The 24628-nt window shown below is 30.1% G+C and overlaps 2 protein-coding genes across 4 annotated transcripts in view; one reads left to right on the forward strand and one right to left on the reverse strand.

Moving 5' to 3' along the window:
* The first annotated feature begins 1873 nt into the window (after window positions 1-1873).
* On the forward strand, window positions 1874-5944 carry LOC111033683 (raf homolog serine/threonine-protein kinase phl). Its single transcript, XM_022314556.1, has 3 exons — window positions 1874-3159; window positions 3238-3968; window positions 5296-5944. Exons 1-3 carry the CDS (start codon window positions 2587-2589, stop codon window positions 5927-5929), a joined length of 1938 nt encoding a protein of 645 aa, XP_022170248.1. The 5' UTR covers window positions 1874-2586; the 3' UTR covers window positions 5930-5944.
* A 2536-nt stretch (window positions 5945-8480) lies between these two features.
* LOC111033514 (homeobox protein extradenticle) overlaps window positions 8481-24628 on the reverse strand; it is a 28397-nt gene continuing 12249 nt past the window's right edge. Inside the window, exons 4-10 of one of the 3 annotated variants that reach the window (XM_022314304.1) lie at window positions 17520-17770; window positions 13771-13961; window positions 13538-13673; window positions 13361-13457; window positions 10990-11138; window positions 10865-10912; window positions 8481-10665 (exon numbers count right to left, since the gene is read on the reverse strand). In XM_022314304.1, the coding sequence (XP_022169996.1) occupies window positions 10534-10665; window positions 10865-10912; window positions 10990-11138; window positions 13361-13457; window positions 13538-13673; window positions 13771-13961; window positions 17520-17770 (1004 nt within the window). In that variant the 3' untranslated portion in view covers window positions 8481-10533. Of the gene's footprint in view, window positions 10666-10864; window positions 10913-10983; window positions 11139-13360; window positions 13458-13537; window positions 13674-13770; window positions 13962-17519; window positions 17771-24628 lie in introns of all 3 variants that reach the window. The other 2 variants (XM_022314297.1, XM_022314290.1) reach the window with 2 other exon arrangements.

Genomic DNA, 24628 nt, shown 5'->3' on the forward strand with positions numbered 1-24628 from the left:
CTGCATAATATAGTCATTTAGTAATACCGGTCACAGCCCACTGGCCAGTGGCCACTGATAAAATGATTTTATTAAAATTGTTTTATCATGCTGGCCACTGCCTATTGACCAGTGACTAGTCGTATAAAAGTATAAAATAATATTATACAATATCCTGTGTAGAACGAGCGCCAGCTTTTGTTGTTTTCGCCGGGGTGCCCGACTTTCACACATAAATACCTTCATTATTACGTATTTAAGTCTCATTAAAAATGTATGATTTTGTGTTAAAATTGTAATTTTTCACTAGGGGTGATTCATCCAAGAGGATCATCAAGAGTGAACCATGTAAATGTTGCAGATTTTCATCGAATTATTAATATTCAATGATTAAATCGGGTACGCTAATTGTTAAGTGGTTAAGTGGTTTTTGAGTCAATAAGCTACAGATATTGAAAAATACGGACCTTGCCTTATGTGATATATTTGATTATTTTAAAAAACATTAGCGATCAATTAATTTAAGTAGTTTAACATTATTTTCTTTTATTTTATATTGAACCCATAGCAATGCATGTAGAGTCTGCTATATAGTATACACACATTTTATTTGTGTAACCAATGATAACCCTATACATCAACATCAATATTGTTTGATTTTCGTGAACCAAAAACGAAATACATTTATTCATATGTGAGCCACCCCACCCTATACCAATCGCATAAACGTCTGGCAGCTTAAGGTGCCTGGGCTGCCCCTGCAATTTTCGAAAGGGTCCGGTTTTGAGTCAGGGGGGGTTTCAACTTTTATATTTTTAAAGAAAATGTCTAATAGTTGTATGCATTGTTATATAGACATGTTAGACAAAATTATAGGTACTTATTTTAGTATCTTTATTTTGTTTATAATGTGTATTGTTGAATAGATGACTTCGTCCATTTATGATTCGTATACGTAAAAATGTTTAGTTTAAATTGATACGATTTGTATGAATTATTTTTAAAAACATTGAAGGCAGATAATTACTGTAGCCTACGTCACGCCGACATGACGCGAGAGACGGTGCCGACTCCACCCTACTTTCGAAAAACCATTACCATAGGTAGGGATTTTAAACAGACGACGGTACGGTTCGTATCTATTATTTTTGTATTTGTAGCTAGGTGGCGTAATCCAGGGCTGTAGCTGAAAATATTTCTGGAGTTAAATGTCAACTTTAATAGTAGGTATTGAAAATACAGTCCAGTATCAATATTGTAAATAGATGAAGCAGACTTTTCCTTAAACTATATAAATATTTCAATGTTGGTGGAGGGAGGGGGGCTTAAAAAACGGCCTTGGGTGCGTTGTGCTTTTTTGGGTTCATTAAAGTGATCTGGTCATTATCCTGGCTGAGTGAAGTCTATAAAGAGTATAGTCACGCCAATGGGCAATCTACAGGGGTTGGAAACAAAGCAAAGAATTAAAGAAGTAAGAACACTCACAAAATTTAAGTGTGGGAAATTTGATGCCAATTTGCTCGGTAGTTTCCAAGTCTACAAGTCCCGTACAAACGTACCTAAATTGATTTTTATAATTATAGATGGATATATAAAACTATGGATGATCCACATGGGAGTTTCGGATCACGGATTAAAGATTCCGTGACTTGGACCCAGTGGCGTATTTAGTGGAGGACCATGGGGGGGGGGGGCAGCAAATTTAACACATGCGTTGTAAGTTTATTATAGGTGAGAAAAATTGTCACTATAAAAACGGGTGGGGGAAGAGGGCATTATAAAAAATTAATGCCTGGGGCAGCAAATTCCAAATACGCCACTGCTTGGACTACGGAAAACATGTTTTACCATTAGACCAGCAGCTGCTGCTGCCTGCTGCAGCTGGACCTAAATACCTAATTCTATAAGTCTAAGATTGATAATTATTGTTCACCAGCTTAGCCAACGCGAAGGATTCCGTAAAAGTTGGTCGACGTCGTGCACGGTATTCAGAACGGCTACAGTGGTTCTACTGTCCGGGTAGTTTTAACTTTAACCTAAAAATATTTGTCAATGTATGTAAATTTTGTTTGACAATTCGATATTAATTATTATTCAATAATATTATAATTATTACATCCTATATTAGTATAATATTTAATATATGTTGCATTATATATAAATTACAAATAATTGCGGTCGGTTCCTGAAACGCATAGGAGGGCACTCCGTACTCCGTAATCTACCGCCGCGGTTCGAATATGGTGCGTCTGTTATCGGCACCATTCAATCGCGTAACGATTTCGTACGGATTCACGTAAACATGTCGTAGTGGACGACGCGCTCGGGGCGAATCTGACCGATACAGCTCCATCGTAGTATCCGCCCGCCGCCTCGCGTCGACATCCGAGCACCCTCAGACAGAAAACGGACAACGACACCCCCACAAACGATGGTGTCTACCGTCCGTCTGTGTACTCGTCTATGCACTTGATTCTGGCGATGGAGCTGTAGCGCACCCACAGGCCCTCTCTCTCTCCTCAACCCCTAAACCCCGAGACCCCGGCAAGATCCCCCCGCGGCCTGGACACCAAATCCGCTGCCGGCGGCGGCGGTGGCGGCGTCGTCATGTCGTTCGACTTCGAGGAGATCACCTCGTTACGCAACGAGCTGCAGAACGTCAGGGAAGTGATGCGCTTGACCAAGTGCAATATCCACGCACTGAACGGCACGTTCGCTACGTTCGATCATCCGCCGCCCATCTATTTGACCGAGTACCGAGAGCTCACTGTCAAGCTGCATGAGCTGGAGGCCAAAGAGCAGGAGCTTCTTGACCAGGTCGACCATCCCAGAGAACACCGAAAAACCCGGGGTGACAAGCCGTCCACGCCATTCGTTCGCACCATCCGTGCTTATTTACCTAATAAACAGCGTACCACTATTGAGGTGAAGCATGGCGAAACTCTACACATGGCTCTGGAGAAGCGTTTGCAACACAGGAAGATCCCATTAAACGCCTGTGTTGTCTACCGTAACGGCACTGACCATCAGATACCGTGGGATACTCAAACGTCCACTATTGAATATGAAGAGATACAAGTGAAAATGTGTTGGCTACCCATTCAAGCATCATTTACACATGATTTTTCCAAGCGTACATCATTTACAACTTGTGATCATTGTCGTCAACTACTTTTCCAGGTAAATATTGCATTTTTGTTGAATTATTATTAGTTTTTGTATGCCTGACTTCCATTGATGTACATTTATATCAACCAGGGTTATCACTGTCGTTCGTGCGGGTTCAAATTTCATGAACGGTGTTCCATGGGAGTGCCTGTACTGTGTATTCCAACTAGAGATTTGAGTAGTGGAAACGGGGGAAATCACACTATTTACCAAAACTCTGCCGGTATACTACAACTAACATCCGATTATCAATCATCAAGACGTCGAGTGCTTGGTCATGGCGAAAGATCAAGTTCAGAACCTAATGTTTGTCGTAATATGGTAAACATGAATTGGGACGATTTGGCTGAATTGAAGCGAAGATCACAAGCACCATCTGGTGTACCTCATGGTTTCTTGCCTCACAGCCAGAGCGCCCAAGCTTCTCCTACCAATGTACTGAGGCCTAGACCTAGAGCCAAAAGTGCAGATGAAAGTGCTACCAAGAAGTTGCTTCGTGACACAGGTCCTCAAGAATCGTTAGAAGATTGGGAAATACCAGAAACGGATATTCAAATGGGTGATTGTATTGGATCAGGGTCATTTGGTACTGTTTATAAGGCTAATTGGCATGGTCCAGTTGCAATTAAAGCACTCAAAGTGAAACAACCGACTGCGGCACAATTGCAAGCATTTAAAAATGAAGTATCCGTATTAAAAAAAACTAGGCACGTAAATGTTTTACTGTTTATGGGCGTTATACGAAAACCAAATTTGGCTATAGTCACACAATGGTGTGAAGGATCAAGTCTATATCGCTGTTTACATGTATTGGAAAAAAAGTAAGTTATAGTTATTCTTATTTATAGAAATACTTACATGTAGTATTGGATTCTCTAATTACATAGTATTATTATTTCAATAAATTTATACCTTTTTATAAATATTATTAATATGTAGGTTAGGTACATATATATTTTTTTAATATTAGATGTTATTTTATTTTCAAGAAAAAAACATTTTTGTTTAATTAGTAATACAACCATTGGTATAATATCTGCTATACTAATTTAATACTTCAACATTGAATTAAAATTAAAATACCTAATAGATTGTATTAAATATTATTATTTATTATAAGTACTTAATAAGGGCATCCTATAATTAAATTAACTTTATAATATGTGTTTTCTTGTTTTTCAAAAAATATTAGGATTACTTTAGTTCACATTACATTTTTAAATATATTAGCCCTATTCTATTATCCAATTTGAAATTAATATGAGAATTATATTTAATAATAGGCAGATAACAGTAACAAAACCAACAATTAATTACATTTACATAATATTTATGGAGATTGTACAAAATATCTATCATTACATAATGCATATGACTAATATTGTATTGTGTTTGATGCAGTTCTTCACTTCTTATATATTATATCAAATCATTAGACACTCATCCTTTTTTTGTTTGAAAATGTAGTACTAAAATTTGTGACTCTTTTAACACTATATAGTTTATTGTATGTATCATACATTTCTACTATATTTTAATTAAGAAATTTATGTAAGGGTAGTTGAGTCTGAACTTTGACCATTTCTATTTGAATACTTATTTGATCTCAAAACTTAAATTACAAAAGAAATATTCAAATGATACTACTTTGCAAAAAAGTGAATAGACAGACTGTTCAACTAACCTGAAAAATCATAATAGTTTACTATATTAACAATAATGATGTTTAACTATTCGCATATTTGATGTTAATTATTAAATAAGCAAAATATACTTTCATCCGAGACTTCTCCGTACAGAGTTTAAAAAGACAATTAACTATTATGTAGTTATGTATGGGAAATTGCTTACCTTGGGCTAGGATTATGCCCATTGTTGTGTTTTATATCGCAGCATCATTCTACAAATTTGGTTACCTATGACCACTAACCATTTCATATGACGCAAACAATTTATTTTGCATATTTTAACTATATCACTTAAATCACTTAAATCACTCAATAATTGTTGAGAAAATATTGGTAAATTATTGTATACTTTTGTAATACTATTGTATTATTGTATTTTAACTAAATTAAATAAACTTTGCTATTTACTATTGCTCATAAATCTTAGTCCTAGTTATAACATGGTTTTTGTTGTTTTTAGATTTGAGGCAATGCAATTGATATCGATTACTGGCCAAACTGCAATTGGTATGAATTATCTCCATTCTAAAAGCATTATACACAGGGATCTGAAAAGCAACAATATATTTTTCAACGATTCTGTTGTGAAAATTGGTGATTTTGGTTTGGCTACCATCAAATCAAAATGGTCCGGTGGTCAACAATACCATCAACCATCTGGATCAATATTATGGATGGCACCTGAAGTAATTCGGATGCAAGTAGACAACCCATACAGTTTTCAGTCAGATGTATACGCTTATGGCATTGTGCTGTATGAATTACTCTCGGGTCAGCTGCCTTACACAGAAATCAATAATAAAGATCAGATAATTTTTATGGTAGGCAGGGGCTACTTACGACCTGATTTGAAAAAAGTCAGGTCAGACACACCAGCTGAGCTGCGCAAATTGATGGAAAACTGTATCAAATTTGATAGAGAAGACAGGCCCAAATTCAAAGATGTTGCTATATCCATACAAAGCATTATACACGCTATGCCAAAACTGCAACGGACAACATCTGAACCTACATTATCCCGGTCTAATTGGAGCGATGACTATTTGTACCCGTCCGAAGCGAATAACTATAGAGGAGCTGCAGGCTTTATCTAAAGTTATTGGATTGTAAAAAAAAAAAAAACAATTTAATTTTTTTAATTTAATGATTTATTATTATAATGTTGAATTTTGTTGATTATTATGTGCAACCAAGTGACAATATATTCATAAATGTACATGTATCTGCACACTCATACATATATATATATGCATGTGTGTATATGTTTGTTATATATATATAACATTTGTTGAATTCAACATATTATTTTAATCATGTTTTTGTTACTCAAAACAAACCAAACATTTTTACCTATTATAATGTCTGATTTTTCTTCTATTTCTATTATTTTTAAATGTTACCTATGTAATGTATATTATGTACCATACAGTATGTGCTTCAGATTTTTGTTTTTCATAAATTGAGTAAATATTTTTCATATGATAGCAGTGATAAAACATTATATACACAATACATACACATATATTATTATGTTTGTAATATAAAAACAAATATGTTATTGATCAATTTCACGTGTTGGGTATATTATAATTATTAATTCCTCATTCCTCATTGCCTGTGGTTAGTGTAAGCTTTAAATTCTGAGACTTCTGTTATGTGATGTCTTATCTGTTATTGTGCCTACTGTCTACCCAATTTCATTTATTATTATGCAGAGTTGCGTTATACTTATCTACCTGTAAAGAGTTGAGACACTAAATACCATTTATATTAATTTTAGATTCTGAGGGCCTCCGATGAATGTATTGAGATTTTTAAAATGTGTTTTTTTTATCTGTCACCACTAGGGCCCAAAATTTTATGCAAATGTTTATTCTTCTATATTTTACTCATAATAATTCTGATTAGATATCTTGACACTTCGTAATACGTAGATTCTGCTATTAATTTTTTTTTTACATATTTCTGCAGATTTAATAAATACTTGACAAAGTCAAAGAAGTTGTCAACACTTTTAACCCAAATGATGCAGTCTATTCAAAATGCACAACAGTTATTTAATGATAGCTTGATCAAAAATGAACTTTCGATAATTCTATCAAATTTCTAATGCATAACAGACCATAACACCATAACACCATCACGTGTCTAGACTTACCGGGTGTTAATCTTGGAAAAAGTCTAAAGTTGGTTCAAAATGTTGAAAAATTGATTGAAGGAGGACGAGGTGTAGAATTTGTTAAATTTAAATTATCAGAAGTATTATCAAAAAATCCCAGAATATCACAAATAAAAAAAAAATTCCTAGAATTATAAGTGGAGAAATAAGAAACAACGATAAAGACCTAACAGAGCTGTAATCAAAAGGACAAAAGTACAAAAGATATTATATCAAGTACGCACCCATTCGTCAGCAATGTGGAAAGATGTTTTCCGATATACAAGGTGATGCTCACTGCTCGGTGACAATCGTAGAAGTTTTCAGTTTAATAATTTAAAAGCAAACTAGTACAATCAATACTTAATACAAATTTTTATGCTATACACACATTTTAAAAACTTTTATTTTTAGAAGAAAATATACAATCTATATCTAAGACATAATAAGTTTATATGTGATAAGGGAAACATCGACAATTAAACATCATTTTACATAAGTTGAAGAAAGAAGCCACCCACTGATGACACTTTCGTCTTGGTTTTTAAAAACTGATATTTAAATTGTATTTTTTTTACTTAATACTTAATAGTATATTTTAAAATGTTTTTTTAACAATATTTTTTGCGTGTATATTTAATAATAAATTTTTGCTTAAAAATCCGGGCTTCCCTAGTCATCAACTTAAAATAATGTTTGGTCCAATAAATGCTTCAATGTTTTACTCCAGCATCTTTTCTGTTAGGAAATCAAATCTAGTTGCTATTTTGGGGGTCAAATGTAAAAAATGTCCAGTTGTTATAAAAAGCATCGGGAGAACTAAAAATAAATCTAGGGAAAACTGGGAGTTTTAAGTTCCGATTTTTTTGGAGTATCTTAAAAACTTGTGACTGTAGATACTTTAAATTTTCACCAAATGTTTATAAAATGTTTAAACCTTTTCCATACGAAGTGAATTTTAAATATTTTGACTTTCGAGCCATTCCTAGGTATAAGAAAATTTTTGAATTCATTTTAATTTACCAATCGTAAGTGTTCAGTATTATTTTAATGCAATGATACAGGTCTTGTGACCCCCCCCCCCAACATAGGCATACCTTTAGGTTAAGTTACCTACCTTACCTAACCAAAACATGCAACCTGATTTCTTCAAAAAAAAGAAAATATTTCCATTACTTTCCACTAGTTTTCAGTATGTTATTAAAACTGGCAATAACTATGTAGTTACCATATGGAACATGGAAACAGTGAGGAACAATAATATACATAACAAATTAATTTTCGTTTCTAAATTACAAGCATTATAATTTTGTTTTCTTCAGAAACTGTACAATATTCATTCATAATATTTTATTACCTAATACAGCCCCTAATTAATAATTATACATAATATATAATATATAGGCGTCTAATGTATTAAAAAAAATTCTTAATATAGTCCATGAACAAATAATTAATTGTTTGAGTTTCGTAAATATTAAATCGTATACAAAAGTATTATATGTATATTCATAGAATTTATAAGGTTAAGAACAAATGTGAGTACAACACAACCCGTTTTTAACAAGGTCTGTAAATGTATAACCCGTACATGTTTTTCTGTTTGTCGACATACATAATAACGCGGCAAGAAAATATCTCCATTTTAATACTATTTATGCCCAAAAGAAAAGGAGTTTATCGACAAAATGGATTTACATGAATGGTTTATACAACATAAAATAATGTTAAACAGTATAAAAGAATATAGTTTTCGATAAACGAAAAAAAAATTTTATAATAAGTAACAATTATTTATTGGGCTTCTTCAATGTGTGTAGCAATTGATAAGAAATCCAGATTAATACACACACACACTCAAACACACACATACATATTATACGCGTATAGTGACTATTAAACACCTATATGCATACATTACATATATAGGGACTCGACAATATGAATAGAAATAAATACCACATCTTAATTAGGAGTCGGAAAACAAAATTCTACTCTACTGGATATAATACAAAAATTTACTTTTAGAATTACATTTAAAATTACAAGTATACTAATTTATATAAAATAATAATACAGTAGTATATCTAGGTGGTATAGTTTACAAGACGTACAAAAAAAAATATATATATATATTTATAATATGATGCATAATGCATAAGTATAACGTCGTTCGAGCAATACTGAAATCAGCACACTGTTCCATGTAAAATAGTATCATAATAATATGTTAAAGGTATACATAATGTTCACACACAGGTTACTATGAATTGATAACAAAACTTAAACATGGTTAGAGTCCATAAGACTACTACACGTGCTTTCAGTACGTAAAAAGTAAGTTGTAAGACTCATGTTTTAGTAACTTGATAACTGGTTTAATTTTTTATTATTTTTTTATCAATTACATAGTCAAACCGTGTCAATTTTTTACATCACTAACAATAAACATTTTAAAATAGTACATAAAAAGGAAGAGAGGGAGAAGAGAACTATAATAATAGTTTTTTTTATTATTATTTTACATTAATTATTAATAGTTATAATAAAAAGCATACAAATATAGCATAAAAATAAAGAGGAAAAAATGGACCAAAAAAAATGCACAGTTCACAGACAACAATTACCTTACAAATATCGTATACATTAAACTGTAATATGTTTCTTATTTTAATTTTAAAAAAAAGCATTAAAAATTTAAAGGTTACTAGTCATGGTGCCTTAAAAAATATGCTACTTATTCGTTCAATACAATAAATACTAAACAATTAACAAAACTCGTTTTATATTTTAAAAAATGTAAATTTTTAAATATCATGAGAAATAATATTACCGTGTGTATATCGTATACTTGGTGAAAAAGGAGAAAAACACTGGACATGATTGTACTTGATTTTGATGCATGTGTTGATTTTCCTTTGAGATCACAGATAATAGAAAAATGTGTCAGTAAACATAATCAACAATAATATTATTATCATATTTTTTCTATATAAATTACTAATAATCTGGTGATGTGCACAATATACGTATACCAAAGTTACATGATGAACGATAAACGTTCAAAAAGCTCAAGTTAATATTATCATTTAATTATACAATAAAAATATTCATTATAATAATAATAATAATAATAATAATAATAATAATAATTAATAATAATAATAATAATAATAATAATAATAATAATAATAAGATACTAAAAAATAGTTTCATAATAAAACCGTCTCTACTGAATTCCAGTATGGTAATCTCAAATATTAGACTAACGTTATTTATACATATACGTTCCCTTATATGTGATGTGTGCTGGGATTAAAATACACACACACACACCAAAGGCCTAAGTCTTTCGTTTTCGTCATTACAGTAGATCCATAATAGTAATTAGTTAGAGTGAGATGAGTGTTTTTTTTAGAACATATTCAAAGTGTGAAGGCCAATTATTCTCACTTGCATATGTCTAAAATATTAAGTTAAGCAATCATTTTTAAACATATGTAAAAAATGAACAAATTTAGTTATTAAGAATGAAAATGCTTAAGACAATTTTGGGCGTTTTATATCGACATCATCTGACGAATCTTCGCTGTCGTCGTGCATGCCATGTGTTTGATATTCATGGCTGGAGTTCCATCCAGTAGATGGTGATCCAGAGTTTTTAGGCATTGCCTATAATAAATATAAAAAATATTGTAATAGATTCTTAAGAAAAATAATTATATCATACAAAATAGATTTTTTAACCACAATAATATTATCTTAAATTTTATGTACTTAATCAATATAAGGTAAAAACCATGTATGTTTGATATGTCACACATGATATGAGCCTAATAGTTATATTAACTTTTTACACACAATCGCTCACCTGGTGTCCCATTGGGTCGTATCCTAGACTTCCATCAGAATACTGTGCCTGTAAAATTAATTATTCGATGAGATCGAGAAAAATGTATGAACAATTGTTCTGTAACCAATATAACGCACACAAACCTGAGATCCAGACATAGGAGAACTATACTCAGCACCATTTAAACTAAGACTGTAGCCCATGCTGTCTTGCGGACCACCACCAGGAGCTGGAGATAATAAAGGAGTTGGTGTTCCTTGAGAAGCAGGACCCATACTATAAGGGGAAGCGCCTACGAAAAGTAAATTATTTTAATATTAGTGAAATAATTAGTATCAAGGATAAACATTGGTTTAAATATTACATTATTTTTTAACCTTATGCCATATACCTTATTTTATTCAATCCAGAGCCACTACAAATAGTTAGTTAATATCATTAATGTGTAGTCTTTTAAAATATTAAATAGTTTAAGTTGTTATATTGAAATTGATTTCACTATAATATGATAAATACTAGACATTTAAATTTAATAAAAATTGTCTAAAAATTACTTTGACATAAAATGTATATTTTCAATTTAAAATATATATATAAGTATATATTAAACAATTTATCATTTATTTTTGAGTACAGAATGTATAATATCTTTGTATGTTGCGATATACTATTTTTTGGAACCAATCTCTTTTTGTTTGATGAAGGAATTACTTGCCACACTTGCCACCTAACCCTTAATATAAGGACCGTTCTTTTTTCTTTTATTAGTGACTAAATTATTTTGAAACATTCATGGATCAATTAGAAATTCAATTAAATAAATATCTTAATGACTTCAAATGTTAAAGCCAATTTCAAATACCTATTAAATACAAATGTATTGAAAATATTCATTAGTATTCTTTATTCTTTAATAACTTAGTTAAATTGATATTCAAAATGTGTGCTGATTATAGAATAAACCTTAAAAATTAAAAAGTTGAAAGATCAGTTGGTATTTTGTTTTTATTATATATATATATATATATTATGTATTTCTTGATAATTTTTTACTCGAACATAAATCTTTGATATGAGTACAATACTTGACTTTGAAGTTGTACGCTGAGAGCCTGTGTAGCATGGCCAAGTATACTCCTAATTATTTTTTAAGAGGAAGCCATATCCGCATGTGTAGTCTCTGTCTTACAACAGTCAGCAAATCTACCTATTTCTTAGTACAGTTTATTTATAGTTAATATTGTAGACAATTTTCATATTATCGAATCCATAGAGGATATTAGTATAAACTGAGCCAAAACGAAGAGTTGCTTTCATATTTTTATTTTAAATTCGTGTAATTTAAAAATAAAACATAAAATATCCTTACTCCGTCACAATTAATATTCTTCACAAGAAATTCGATAAATATGTACACATTTGCTATATTCTAACTAAAAATAAGGCGCAGTAAGAAGCCGGTAGGTAAATTTGCAATATTGACTGTGTGTGTAAGAGAAAAACAACAAATGCGGGTTTAGCGTCCTCGTATAAATGTAATACATACAATGTTAATAGAACGGTAAGCTATTCTATCCAATATATCGACGACCAACTTATTTTTAAAATTTTAAATGAACCTATTTAGTTATTTCTGTTAAAGAATCATAATATTATCAATTTTGTATATTATGAAATGTTTGCTGGCTTGTGATAACCCTTTTAAAGGGAATTGGGGGTTAGAGGCAAAGCTACCCATGGTAATACGAGCTGTTTAAAAATTGCCGGGGCCCGAAGAACAATTTTTTTTACAAGATAAGCACTGTGTGTCGGTATACAATAATAATTGGATAATATTATTTATTATAAATTATGGTTTAACAATTTGTTCCATTAATATAAATTTTATCCATAATCGTGTTTCATTAACAATTTTTAATATTACATAATATTAATTTATGGCGTGGAACCTGACTGTGTAATCATTGGCCGGTGACACCACACCTTTGTATAAAAGAAACAGTGTTCAACACGCTCGGATGAGCGCACGCGCTCGCAACAAACACACATGCTCACTTAAAAAAAAATTATATATATATGTGTATAAATCGTATTGTATGGAGGGTGTAGTACGGGACAATGAGGAAACCAGGAAAAACCATTCGGGCTGTCAAGCTCAAAGCCAGGGTCTCAGTGATATATTACTTCCATTTGGAGCTTACACCGCCAGTGTGTATATATCGCTATCCAAATCCCTATAGTAAACTTCACCCTTTCCCCATTTACATGTTTTTCTCTTTATGTTTTAAACACCAATAAGGACTACAATCTGTGAAAATACCTCCGGTAAAAATAATATTTCGAACCTGTCAAATACTACCAACGACAATATTGTAATGACGTTTAATTTGTATTCAGTCCGTAGAAGTAATTAATATATTTATTGTCAATTATTCATATTAAAATATGGTTAGAAATGATGTGAGTTCATTCAAGTTATTCTTTTGTTTAAGGAATGAAATTATAAATACTTACCGGCAGCTTTTTTTGCGGCGTAAAGGTTTGCTTCTTCTTGGGCTTTGCCGATATTTTTTTTATATCGAATTCTTTTATTTCCGAACCAATTGGACACCTGTATTGTTTCAAATACAAATATTATAATAACTATATTCATAAATGCCAACAGCTTTTATAAATCAAAAAAATATGTACTTGTGACACTGTAATGCTACACTTCCTTGCTAACTCTTCTTTTGCTTCCTCAGAAGGATATGGATTACTTAAATGCGAGTAAAAGTACTCATTTAGTATTTCGGAAGCCTGTTTACTAAAATTACGTCTTTTTCTTCTATAAAAAACAAAAAACAGATAACACAATAAACATAATTTTTAAACTTCATTATATAGATTTATAATAATATATCTATATCTTGTATAGCACAAACCTGGCATCCAAAAACCTAGATCTAAGTATCATGACCGCTTCACAAGTACTTTGCTTCAGTTGCATTTGTATGGAAGAGAATTTCTTATGTATAATTTGCACCATTCGTTCGATCTCTTTTGGAGTGATCGGCCGCGTTCTAGACTGTTCTCGTAAGAGATTCATTACGTGGGTAGTAAATTCATTGCAAGCCTGAAAATATAGTCAAATCGTGAGTATGTGTCTAAATATATATTATATATTATAAACGATTACTTTGATGTAAGCCGTATGACATAATAATCATTACACTTGATAAATAATATTATTTGGAACGGCATTAAGCAAATGATTATATTTATTATAGGTACGTCTAAATGTCCATAACTAACCTATCTCTATGAATATATCCATCCGAAAAACATAATTAATCATTTTTTGCGGTATTTGTTTGATCACACACCGTTTGTGGCATATCACGATATTAAAATAAATGTTTTTAAATGTCAAACTAAACACAAGACAACACAGGTTCAAGGATATCTACTTTATAACTATTAACATATTATGCATCTTGTAGATTATTTTTCAAGTAATTTATCCTGCGAGGCCAACAAATGCATATTTAAATGTGATTTCGAAATTTTTAAGAGAAAGCACAAAAACACAACCATATCTGGAACCCGAAACTTATTTCAATAAGTATTTATTTTATAAAACACATTATTGTATTCAACAATAAAAAATTGAAAATTATTGCGTGCAGATCTGGTTGTTAGGCCGATTAATCTCTGAAATAGCACGTGTACTATTGGTCGACCCTGCTCTTACAAAGTAAACACAAAGAGTTCTCCGTACATTCGAATAATTGCACGCTCCAGTAATATTCCCTTAGTTAATACAAATTACTATAATTTTTACAATTTACTGAGATTGACTTCCCAATTGATTACATCCCTAACAATTTAAATGAGGAAATCACACACGCATACTTATTAAATAATAAAAACCTTGTTGTAGTTACTAATCATGAATCTCAAGTGCCTTAGTATTTCAACCTTTTTATTATTTTAAGAGAAGTGATTTATCAGTAATTTTATTTAAAATAAATACAATAAATTGTACTAACTGAAAAAATGTATAAAATATTTGATAATATATTATAGGTAGGCATCAACAGTTATAAAAATTAAAACCTTGATAGTATAAATTATTCGTAGTAATGATTTTTGAATTATAATTTATAATTACAAATTTACAAAAACATACCTTACGATTAAATATTATAGTATTTATACAATAGTATAACAATATTTAAGAAATGTATTTGTCTTGAAAAAATCAATTACCATTTAGATAAAATGGTTGGATCATTTTTATAGTCTAAATGTAGACTTTCATAACTCTTCGTGTCCACACCAATGTAAATCTAAGATTGCAGATTTTTTTTTTCATATGTTGATCTTATTTTTTTTTATTTATAAAATATATTTAAAATATGTATTAATATATAAAATATGTGAAAATGCTGACATTTACGTTATATGATAGACTGGAGATACGTGATTGAAGGGGGTGTCCTGTGATACTACTTCAAGAATCGAATGTTAATGCTATATATCATATACGTTAAACGCGGTGGTGAATGGGTTTAAAATATGATCTACTGAGAAAACGAAGACAAATTTAGTCTTCATCAAATCTTAAGAAAAAATTATTGTTTGAATTTTAGATTCTGAATTCCTTTGAATGAATATATGAAGTAATTTCACATTTATCTTATCTTTGTTTTTAATAATAATTCATATAGAATTTTCAAACAAATTTACATACATTGACAAATACTTTTAGGTTAATACTTAATAGTTAAAACTATAAAAACAGTAAACTATTATCAATTACCAAGGATCAAAATTTAAGATACGATTTAATATATTTCAATCGTGTCCTATGCTTATAAAAAATGCTCAATGTATCGGTCATAATATCTAAGAACTATATAATGTATATAAATAATTCAATCAATAATTTAATTCGTTATTACCTGTGTACTTATAAATAAATGGACTGATAGTAATGAGAGACAACTGGCAAGATTGTTAGAAAAAGATAGGATACACTCTAAGCCCTAAGGCACAGGTACATTATCTCTTTTAAACAATGTTGGTACTGGGACACCTATAGCAGGGTTATGGAGAAATACGCAGTCCATTGTTATTATATGAATAATATGTCTATTGTCTATGTTGTTACTACTATATTTTGTTTAATAACAAAGTTTCTACTTTAGATTCTGAGTTTAAAACGAAAGTATTGGTTTTACTTTTTTTCTGTGTGTGTATGTCATCACCTTTTGAGGCAGTAAAACTACTTCAATCTTCAACATTGGGTTTCTGGTAACAAATTTAAGTTAGTTGATACTTAGGGAGGGTCAAAAGAAAAAAAGTGTTTAAAGATAACTTTGTGACGAGAATAGATGTTTGAAAGTTTAGTATGTAATAACAATTTTAATTATTTTGCTGTATTTCAAATAATATTAATTGTATACATTTTTCTATTAAGAGGATGCCAGGCGCCAAGCGCGCTATTTGTTTTCTTTATTTGACCCATGCGTAACATAGCAAAAATTGTCCTGAACTCTTGACACAGCAGCATCCATACCTATTGTGATGTTGCTTAAATATAAGGGTGAATTGGAATATATCAAACTTAAAATTAAGAAAATTACCTCTGTTTTTGCTTCAGCTAATTTTTAAAATATTTTTATATATTTCTTATAACATTTTTAAATTATAATATTTAACATGTACTCATAATTTGCAATAAAAATTGAAATATCATAAAATAGTTAACATACAACTATTGATAATGTTCTTAACATTCAGTTGGATGGTAGATTAATTAATTAATTTACTGTAACAATAAAGATAACAACACAAGATTGAATCTGTTGGCCGCATAGATAATAGAAGAAATCTTCTATTAATATCTAATGACTGAACATAGATTTGGTACATCGAGCGTGGGTCAGACAGAAAATAGAAAAGTGCGATAACGTAAATTATCATAATTTATACACATTAAACAATGAAAATAAGTAGCTATTTATAGAAATTTGTTATTTTTGAGTTTTTAAAATTGTTTTCTCAATAAATGTTTATACGACATTAATAATTTATTAGGATTCAAAAAATATCGTTCACCGTTACGTAGGTATATTATTATTTTTTATTCGCAATAAAATTTTCAAAATATTTAGATTAATTTTAAGCTATTTATACCAGAAACAAACAAATTCACACTACTCGCGCTCTGCTACGCCAGTATTTTCATGTAATAATAATATATGATATAATACAATATTATACATCATTATTATAAAATTTGTGATATACTATTTGGTAAAAATTAGTTCAATCAACCGTATTACTAATAGGCATATAAATAAATTATCAAAGAAATAAAGGCTGATACACCGTCTCCGCGCGTTCAGAATCGTTTTTCGTATGAATGATTTATTATTCAACTAAAATTTAACACGTCATCCATTAGAGTGACATGATCAATAACAAGGTACACTCAAACCCTACTTAGAGTTTAGCAGTGCATTTTATCCGATTTTTTTTAACTGCTCATACCATAATTTTGTATTAATGTAACTTTCATAGAATAATTACAATAGTACCAATCGGGTAAATTAATACCATTTAAAATTAAAAATCATTTTAAACTTATCATGTGCTAAAAATTACTAGATACCTATTGTATTACCTGTTCGTATTTCTCCAGTTCTTGGTGGTAAATTTGTCTGATCTGAGCTAATTTTGCTCTATAGTCGGAATGCTCAATGGCGTTATCTGGTTGTCCAGGACCGCCTGAAGCTGCGGCTGATGCACTGGCTGCAGCTCCAGCACCACCTCCTTTTTCAGGACCAGCCACTCCTTCTGCAATTAACATGTTATCTAATCGCATCAACTGTGGATCTGGTGGCTCTTCTTCTTGTGTATTTCTTAAGCTTAATACTATAAATAAAACACATTAAAAATATATTAATTATTTGTAAAAAACACATGTTGAACATTTGTAGGTTTAAATAATTACTAACATATTAAATAATATTCAAAATCAATGTCTTAGTTGAAATACATCCGGCAACGTAAATACTCATATTATGTTATTTATATTAAATAAATATTATATATGGATACTGTTCAAATTCTGTCAACATAATCAAGCCCAGATTAAAGATACATTCAGGGCTCCAAGACTAAAATCATAACATAATGGGCCCTCAGCTGTCTTGTGAAAAAAAATGGGATCAGGTTATAATATCATAGTTATACTATATTATATAGGGCATAATCAATAGTAATTTTTATATAATTTTAATGAACTATACAAATTTTAAGCTCTCACATAATCATAATCGTCCGAATGTTCTCTTAATCATAAACTTGTCATTAAATTATGCAATAATTCAACGCATTTAGTCATTGTTTACTCGCCGTAATAGACGTTTTGATTAGGTAGGTACAGAATAATTTTTTTAGAAAATAATAAAAATATTATGTAACTGAGACTACAGTTTTTCATCCTAGTTAAAATATTGAATTATGTGTAATAAATTAATTTTATAAACTTCATTGTTAATGTTATCATAACTATAAATATTATAAAATATTTAAAAAGATTATGCAAACGAACAAATTTTATAAGAAATTAATCAATGAAAAAACGATTGAATAAAATATATGCTGATGACTACGATATTATGATACGATATTTCATTATGTAATTTACAAAGTGAATAAATATTATAAAAATTTATTACTTTTGGACTTTATTAGTAACTTGGTTATTAAATGTGGTGTTTTTAAATTTAAATTTATAATTAGAATCAATATATTATCAAATAAGTAAATATTAATGTTAAATATGGCAAATTTTCTGGAAATGCAGAAAATAACATAATATATTAGTTTGAAATTATGTTTAATTGATAAAAATAATATTTCCAAGTTCTACATACTATTATGTTCTTTATATTAATATGAGAATTAAAAAGTTATGCATTTACAACCTTAAATAATTTACCTAGTTGAAAAACCTTAATAATTGTAGCATTCTGTAATTCAAACTGAGATAATTTTTCATCGATTTTTTGTTTAATTTGTACGTTTTTGTGATATTAAGAACACGCCCAGAAACTTTACCGAAGTTCCACCGGAAAAGGGTAAAGTGCTACACTTGGAGCATGAATAATTCAAAATTAAGCAGCCGTTCTCTGTTGCACATAGAGGGTCTCAGAATTTACCTTGCATCTTTGAATAAAACAAAGCTCATCCCGCTCAGTATTATTCATTATGTTATTTACTTTCGACAAATATTTTATGTAAAACAAAACATACGGTAACAAAATAATGCAAAACATATAAAAATAACTAGATCACTTAGATCAAATTTAAGTTAAGAAATATTATCTATGGAATTGTACACAGTCAATGTGTATAAGAGGACGATTGTATCAGCGTTCAGCATATGTATGTATGTTGTCTCTTTCTTACATACGTAACATGGCAAGGTATTAGGTTAGGCTATTCTTAATAAAGTTTATTTATAATTAATATTAGAGAAATGTATCTATTATCGAATTCATAGATGAGAATATAAACTATGCGAACAATTCTAAAAATGTAATTTACAAATACATCGTATTATAACTTGTTTCAAAATAAATATATTAAAAAAACATGCTAACTAAAAAATGTTAAGTGTAGTAAGAATCCGGTACATAGATTTTCCATCATATGTTACTCTTATGTAAGGCAGACACAATGTGCATGTGTAGAGACGGTCCTCTTAGTATTACTTAAAGAAATATTTTTGAATACCCAAATTATTAAATATTATACAAACCACCAGTCTAGATCCATACGTACTTTTTGAATTTGAAACAGATTATTCAGAAGATATAATATCGATGGATAAAAATTGAAAATAAAAAATAAAAGTTGTCATTTGAAAATTAAAAGTTATAAATAACAAAGAACAATACAAATAATAAAATCATGGAAATTGTATAGAACATTCTTAAACGTTTTAATTAAAAACGTTGGTATCGTGATATGCATGGTTTACGACAAATGAATCACCCTGTGTAATGTATAATTGTTACATTTTCATGCATTTTAATATTCAAGGTAGTAAAATAATTTGGGAATCATTTATAGATTAATTTTACGACCCTAAATAAAAGTGTGAGGGCAAGTATCATCGCGTGCTATCGCAGTTTCTGGGAATGAATTGTGGTTTTGCACACAAGGAAACAAAAAAAAAATGGTATTACCCTATTAAGAATAATGAAGTCGTACATAGAGCGTAAAATATAAGAACATTAATAAAAACTAAACAGCTATAAACAGACAGCTATATTATTTGAAATCTATTCTTTACAACTCATAATAAAGCTGATTTCTGTCCAAAAATAGTAAAAAACATTTTGAATTGTATTTAACTAAAATTTTACAAATTAACATGCAATATTTATAAATTAATATAATCGAACATTCATACATGAATAGGGACAGAGCCAACAGCTCTTTACAACTGTCACTATTTATAAACTAGTTATTTCTGGTGAAAACATGTGTTCCTCCACACCAAAACACATTTTTGTTCAGATCACATAAATTATATATACACACACATACGCATAAGCGTTAACCCTCATATCTCATAACTTGTACACGCAACTTATCACAATTTTCCACGCACACATGCATGAGTAAAATAAACAATAGCAGCATCACCTCCCGCTAACATCATAAATCGTCACAAAAGGTGGAAAAGATCTTTCATCGGCCACTTCAAACACACTTCAAGTATGGGAATTAATGGGATAAATTACATACTATAATGTATAAAGGTACTCATCACGATAATTTCCATAAATTAATTTAAAACATTTTAAACATTAAGTTATACGTATTTTGTTTTAAAACTAAACTTAATAAAATAATAACAAAAATGAAGTACCTAATTCAACTGCATGAATCACTATCATGATTACATTTAATTACATTGATTCAGAAGCTTCTATTTTTTTCATTTAAATAATTTAAAAATAATATAACAAGTAGTGATGATTTAATGAACAATCCACCCAATATGAAATCACGCAAGTCAAAATATAGTTTATAATTCTTTTTTTTTCTAACTCAACAATGTAATGATGTGTGAAGATCTTTAAACATAATATCATAAAATGTTTGAAAAACCAGTGAAATAATGTTGTATAATTTAAAAGAAATATTTAAGTCAGTTATCACTAACTGCGTTCACATTAGAAAGTAGATTTAAGTTTTTTTAAAACTATATAGTTAGGTAATAAAGTTTCAGGTGTCAAGTCGTTTTGAGTAAATTACAGTTCACCATAGCGCAGCGGGAGAAATAACAGTATAACTGCGGGGTATCTAACAATCTGTGGCGATAACTTGGTATCTTTAAGGTCAACGATGGGTTGAACGGGACTTGACTTAAAAGTCACTTTGGTAAATTACCAAGTTGCGTCTTTTGAAAAATAATAATACATATATATTTACACAATAAAAATAACCACTATTATTTTCAAATAGTCTAAAACGTATTTATAAGAAAAACATTTTTTATTGGTGATTTTTGTAACTCAATCACATGAATAACCTATTCATTTGTATATTTTATGAATTTTCTCTTATTATGGCAACATAGTTTTGTATGAATAGTATTTTATATTAAAAGTAAGTCATTCAGTATTCACACTCGTTTCAAACAATAACTATATTATACGCTCTTACAACCAAACAGGCTTATCAGTTATCACATAATATTATGTTGGTTGTTTCAAACGTTTCAAATGCATAAACACTATAACATTCCGAAAATTCAAACAGTAATCGTATACAGTACACCGTTATACACGAGTTTATACGCGGAAAGAACTAAGAAGGATTTTTCCAACACCCCAAGCGTTTCGCTAAAGATTGGTAGAAGCGGTGATGGCAGTAGGAGTGCAGAGGCGATATAAAAAGTTCGCCAGAATGTTTCAAGTTTTAATTAAACAATTGTTTTTTTAGAGTAAATATTTCAGTCGGAGCAGAGCATTCGTATATACAACATTGGCGTATAGTAGAAGGCGCGAAAGGGGCTAGCGTCAAGGCCGGCCGACCAAAGAGCGAGAAGGAAACTCGACGGTGCAATAATATATAAAACAGTATAAAACGCGAATTGGAATTGAAGACGAAGAAAAACATGTACGGGCGCAACACAATATCAGCCGGTGCGGAATGGCACTCGGCTGCCAGGCCGCCTTTTTCCCGTCCGTCCGTTTCCCTCCCGTTAGGTATTGATTTGTTCCAAGGACCAGCGCGCCCCATCCCCTCCGCACCACACCAACACACCATTGCCACCGCTGCTGCTACCGCCACCGCCGCCACCGCCACCACCACCACCGCCGCCGACGACGTTGCTTCAGTCATCCACACATACCAAAGTCTGTCATTCTTTATACGCATTATAATTATAATAATAATAATAATAATAATAATAATAATATTATACACACGATAATGGAAGTTAATACTTATAACAAAATATATAGTAATATATTACAATATGTAAAAACACGAGCGGGCAGCGGTTAAAGATTATCATAACTCATAACTATTGCCAAAAGTTGTTGATAACTATTATTAGATCCAGTAGATCGATAAAGGCTATTTTGGATTTAATTTTTAAAGTCTGGACGCGCATGCAAAATAGGAAACGCCAACGTCGGCAAACGTGAACAGATGTCAAGCCATTGTCAACACGGCATGGACACGTCTGACAACTGAAACACATCGATCGGGCACCGTAAACATTAAACGCAATACGTGACGAGATTTGTAGGGGAAAAAATACACTCCGTGGTATCATAATCGCGTTCCTTGTACTGTTTTACACGTTTCCAATATTCTCTGAGACCAAACGTATTACATTATTTCCCCTGAAAATGGGGGAACCGCATGTGGCGTTATTATTATTTTTGACGGATACGCACATGTTATCATACGGTCTGTCGCAATGCGGGATACTTTCTACCCTTTGCAACAACTGCGCACATTATTTCTTCAATAAAATCCTAAAGCTACCATTTTACGTTCTCGATAAGAATATTAAGTTTTACTAGAACGTGTGGAGGGTATTATACCACACCACTTCGATTTACACGTTCGATACCATAAACCTTATATTTTGTGTTTTGGTTTGTAAATGAGACTGTTATTTAATATTTATAAATAACATTATAATACTATCCAAAGAACAGCAGCATACTATTACATAGATAATTTTATATACAAGTAAATAGTAATAATATGTTGTATTTTGTTATATTAATGCCATACATACATGATACAACTAATAACTATCAATTTTATTTTTATTTGGCTTCAAAGTATGTAACGTATTAGTAAAATATAATATTATAACATTTAATTATTGTTTTTACGATAAAAATAACCATAAATAAGACATATTAAAATATTGTGAATCAAATGCGCGTAATACTTGAAATAAATGTTTATTTGATAAATGATCATATTATTACTAAAGAAGTTAAAATTAACATCGTATTTTTGAAATGAACAAAAAATTAAAGTATTACGTATTGAAATTCAACCAACTGTACAAATATTGTTGAACACAGAAAAAAAGATTATTTGAGCAAATAACAGTTGATGTTAAAAGTAATTTTTCAAAATTAAAAAGTATAATATACTTTTAATAGTGATAGATAATAAAAATGTACGAAAGGAACTCAAATTATTACTTATTAATTAGTATATAATACACATAATATATTATACATATCATACATTTTTTACACTGACGGAAAATGATTTTAAATTAAATTACATAATATTAGAAAATGTTATTCGTATGAAATTAATAAAAAAAAAAGGTACAATTAAAACTTCTAACATAGTTTTATACTTTTATCTTCCATTACTATTTCAGTTAAAATGCGTATTTTAGCAATGTGATTCAATTTAAATTCATGATTTTTTTTCTTATTTTATAATATATTATATTATTTAAGATTTTGAGTGTTGATAACAATAACATTAAGATAGTTTTAACTAGTAAGTTATCCTTTTTTAAAGTTTTTCTTTATCTTTGTTGTACACAGCATGTAGGGGATTATCTTGGACATAATAACTTATTGCGTTTGCATGAGATGTGGGAAGGGCGGAAGGCTGAGAGGAAGTAGACAGACTGGACCCTGGAATCCCCACTTAGAATGGCTGCCACTAGTCCTTTACTGTCATTGAATTATTCATGAGCCACTCAGACGAAGTTCAAATTTAAACCGCCATGCGTTACAATATTGCTTTTACTCACAAACCCGCGCGTATATAATATGCACAAATACAAAAAAAACTGCTAAAATATGCTAATTTATGATATTAAATATTAAATATCATTGATTAATGTTATATGTTTATACGTAGATACGTTTATACATAGAATTTATTTTATTCCAACGTCAAATTGGTAATAAGAACGGATTTCAAACAAAGCATTTTTCTAGTTTGATGTAATAATTTTTCTTTTTCCTTAAAAATACACTTATGTGGCAATATACAACTACAAAATCCATTGACCTCGAAAAAAAAATGGTTGTGATAAAGCGAAAAATGAAAGATGGTATGAGATGCCATGACAAATTGTATATTTCTTCATAAAAACATATTGTGTCGATACGCTACTTTCTATATAGAAATCATGCATGGCACTGATTTTAGTCTACCGTTTTTTGAACCAAGTAAAATCTTTCTTTGTATACATAATAAAACTAC

The sequence above is a fragment of the Myzus persicae genome, unplaced genomic scaffold (genome assembly GCF_001856785.1).
Source record: "Myzus persicae strain clone G006 unplaced genomic scaffold, MPER_G0061.0, whole genome shotgun sequence".
Taxonomy (NCBI): domain Eukaryota; kingdom Metazoa; phylum Arthropoda; class Insecta; order Hemiptera; family Aphididae; genus Myzus; species Myzus persicae.

Excerpts from the sequence above, each read along its gene's own strand:
- LOC111033683 (XM_022314556.1), top strand. The coding sequence starts at position 2,587 with ATGTCGTTCGACTTCGAGGAGATCACCTCGTTACGCAACGAGCTGCAG. Across the intron at positions 3,160-3,237 it reads GTCGTCAACTACTTTTCCAG|GGTTATCACTGTCGTTCGTG; the intron begins GTAAATATTGCA and ends TATATCAACCAG. Across the intron at positions 3,969-5,295 it reads TTACATGTATTGGAAAAAAA|ATTTGAGGCAATGCAATTGA; the intron begins GTAAGTTATAGT and ends TGTTGTTTTTAG.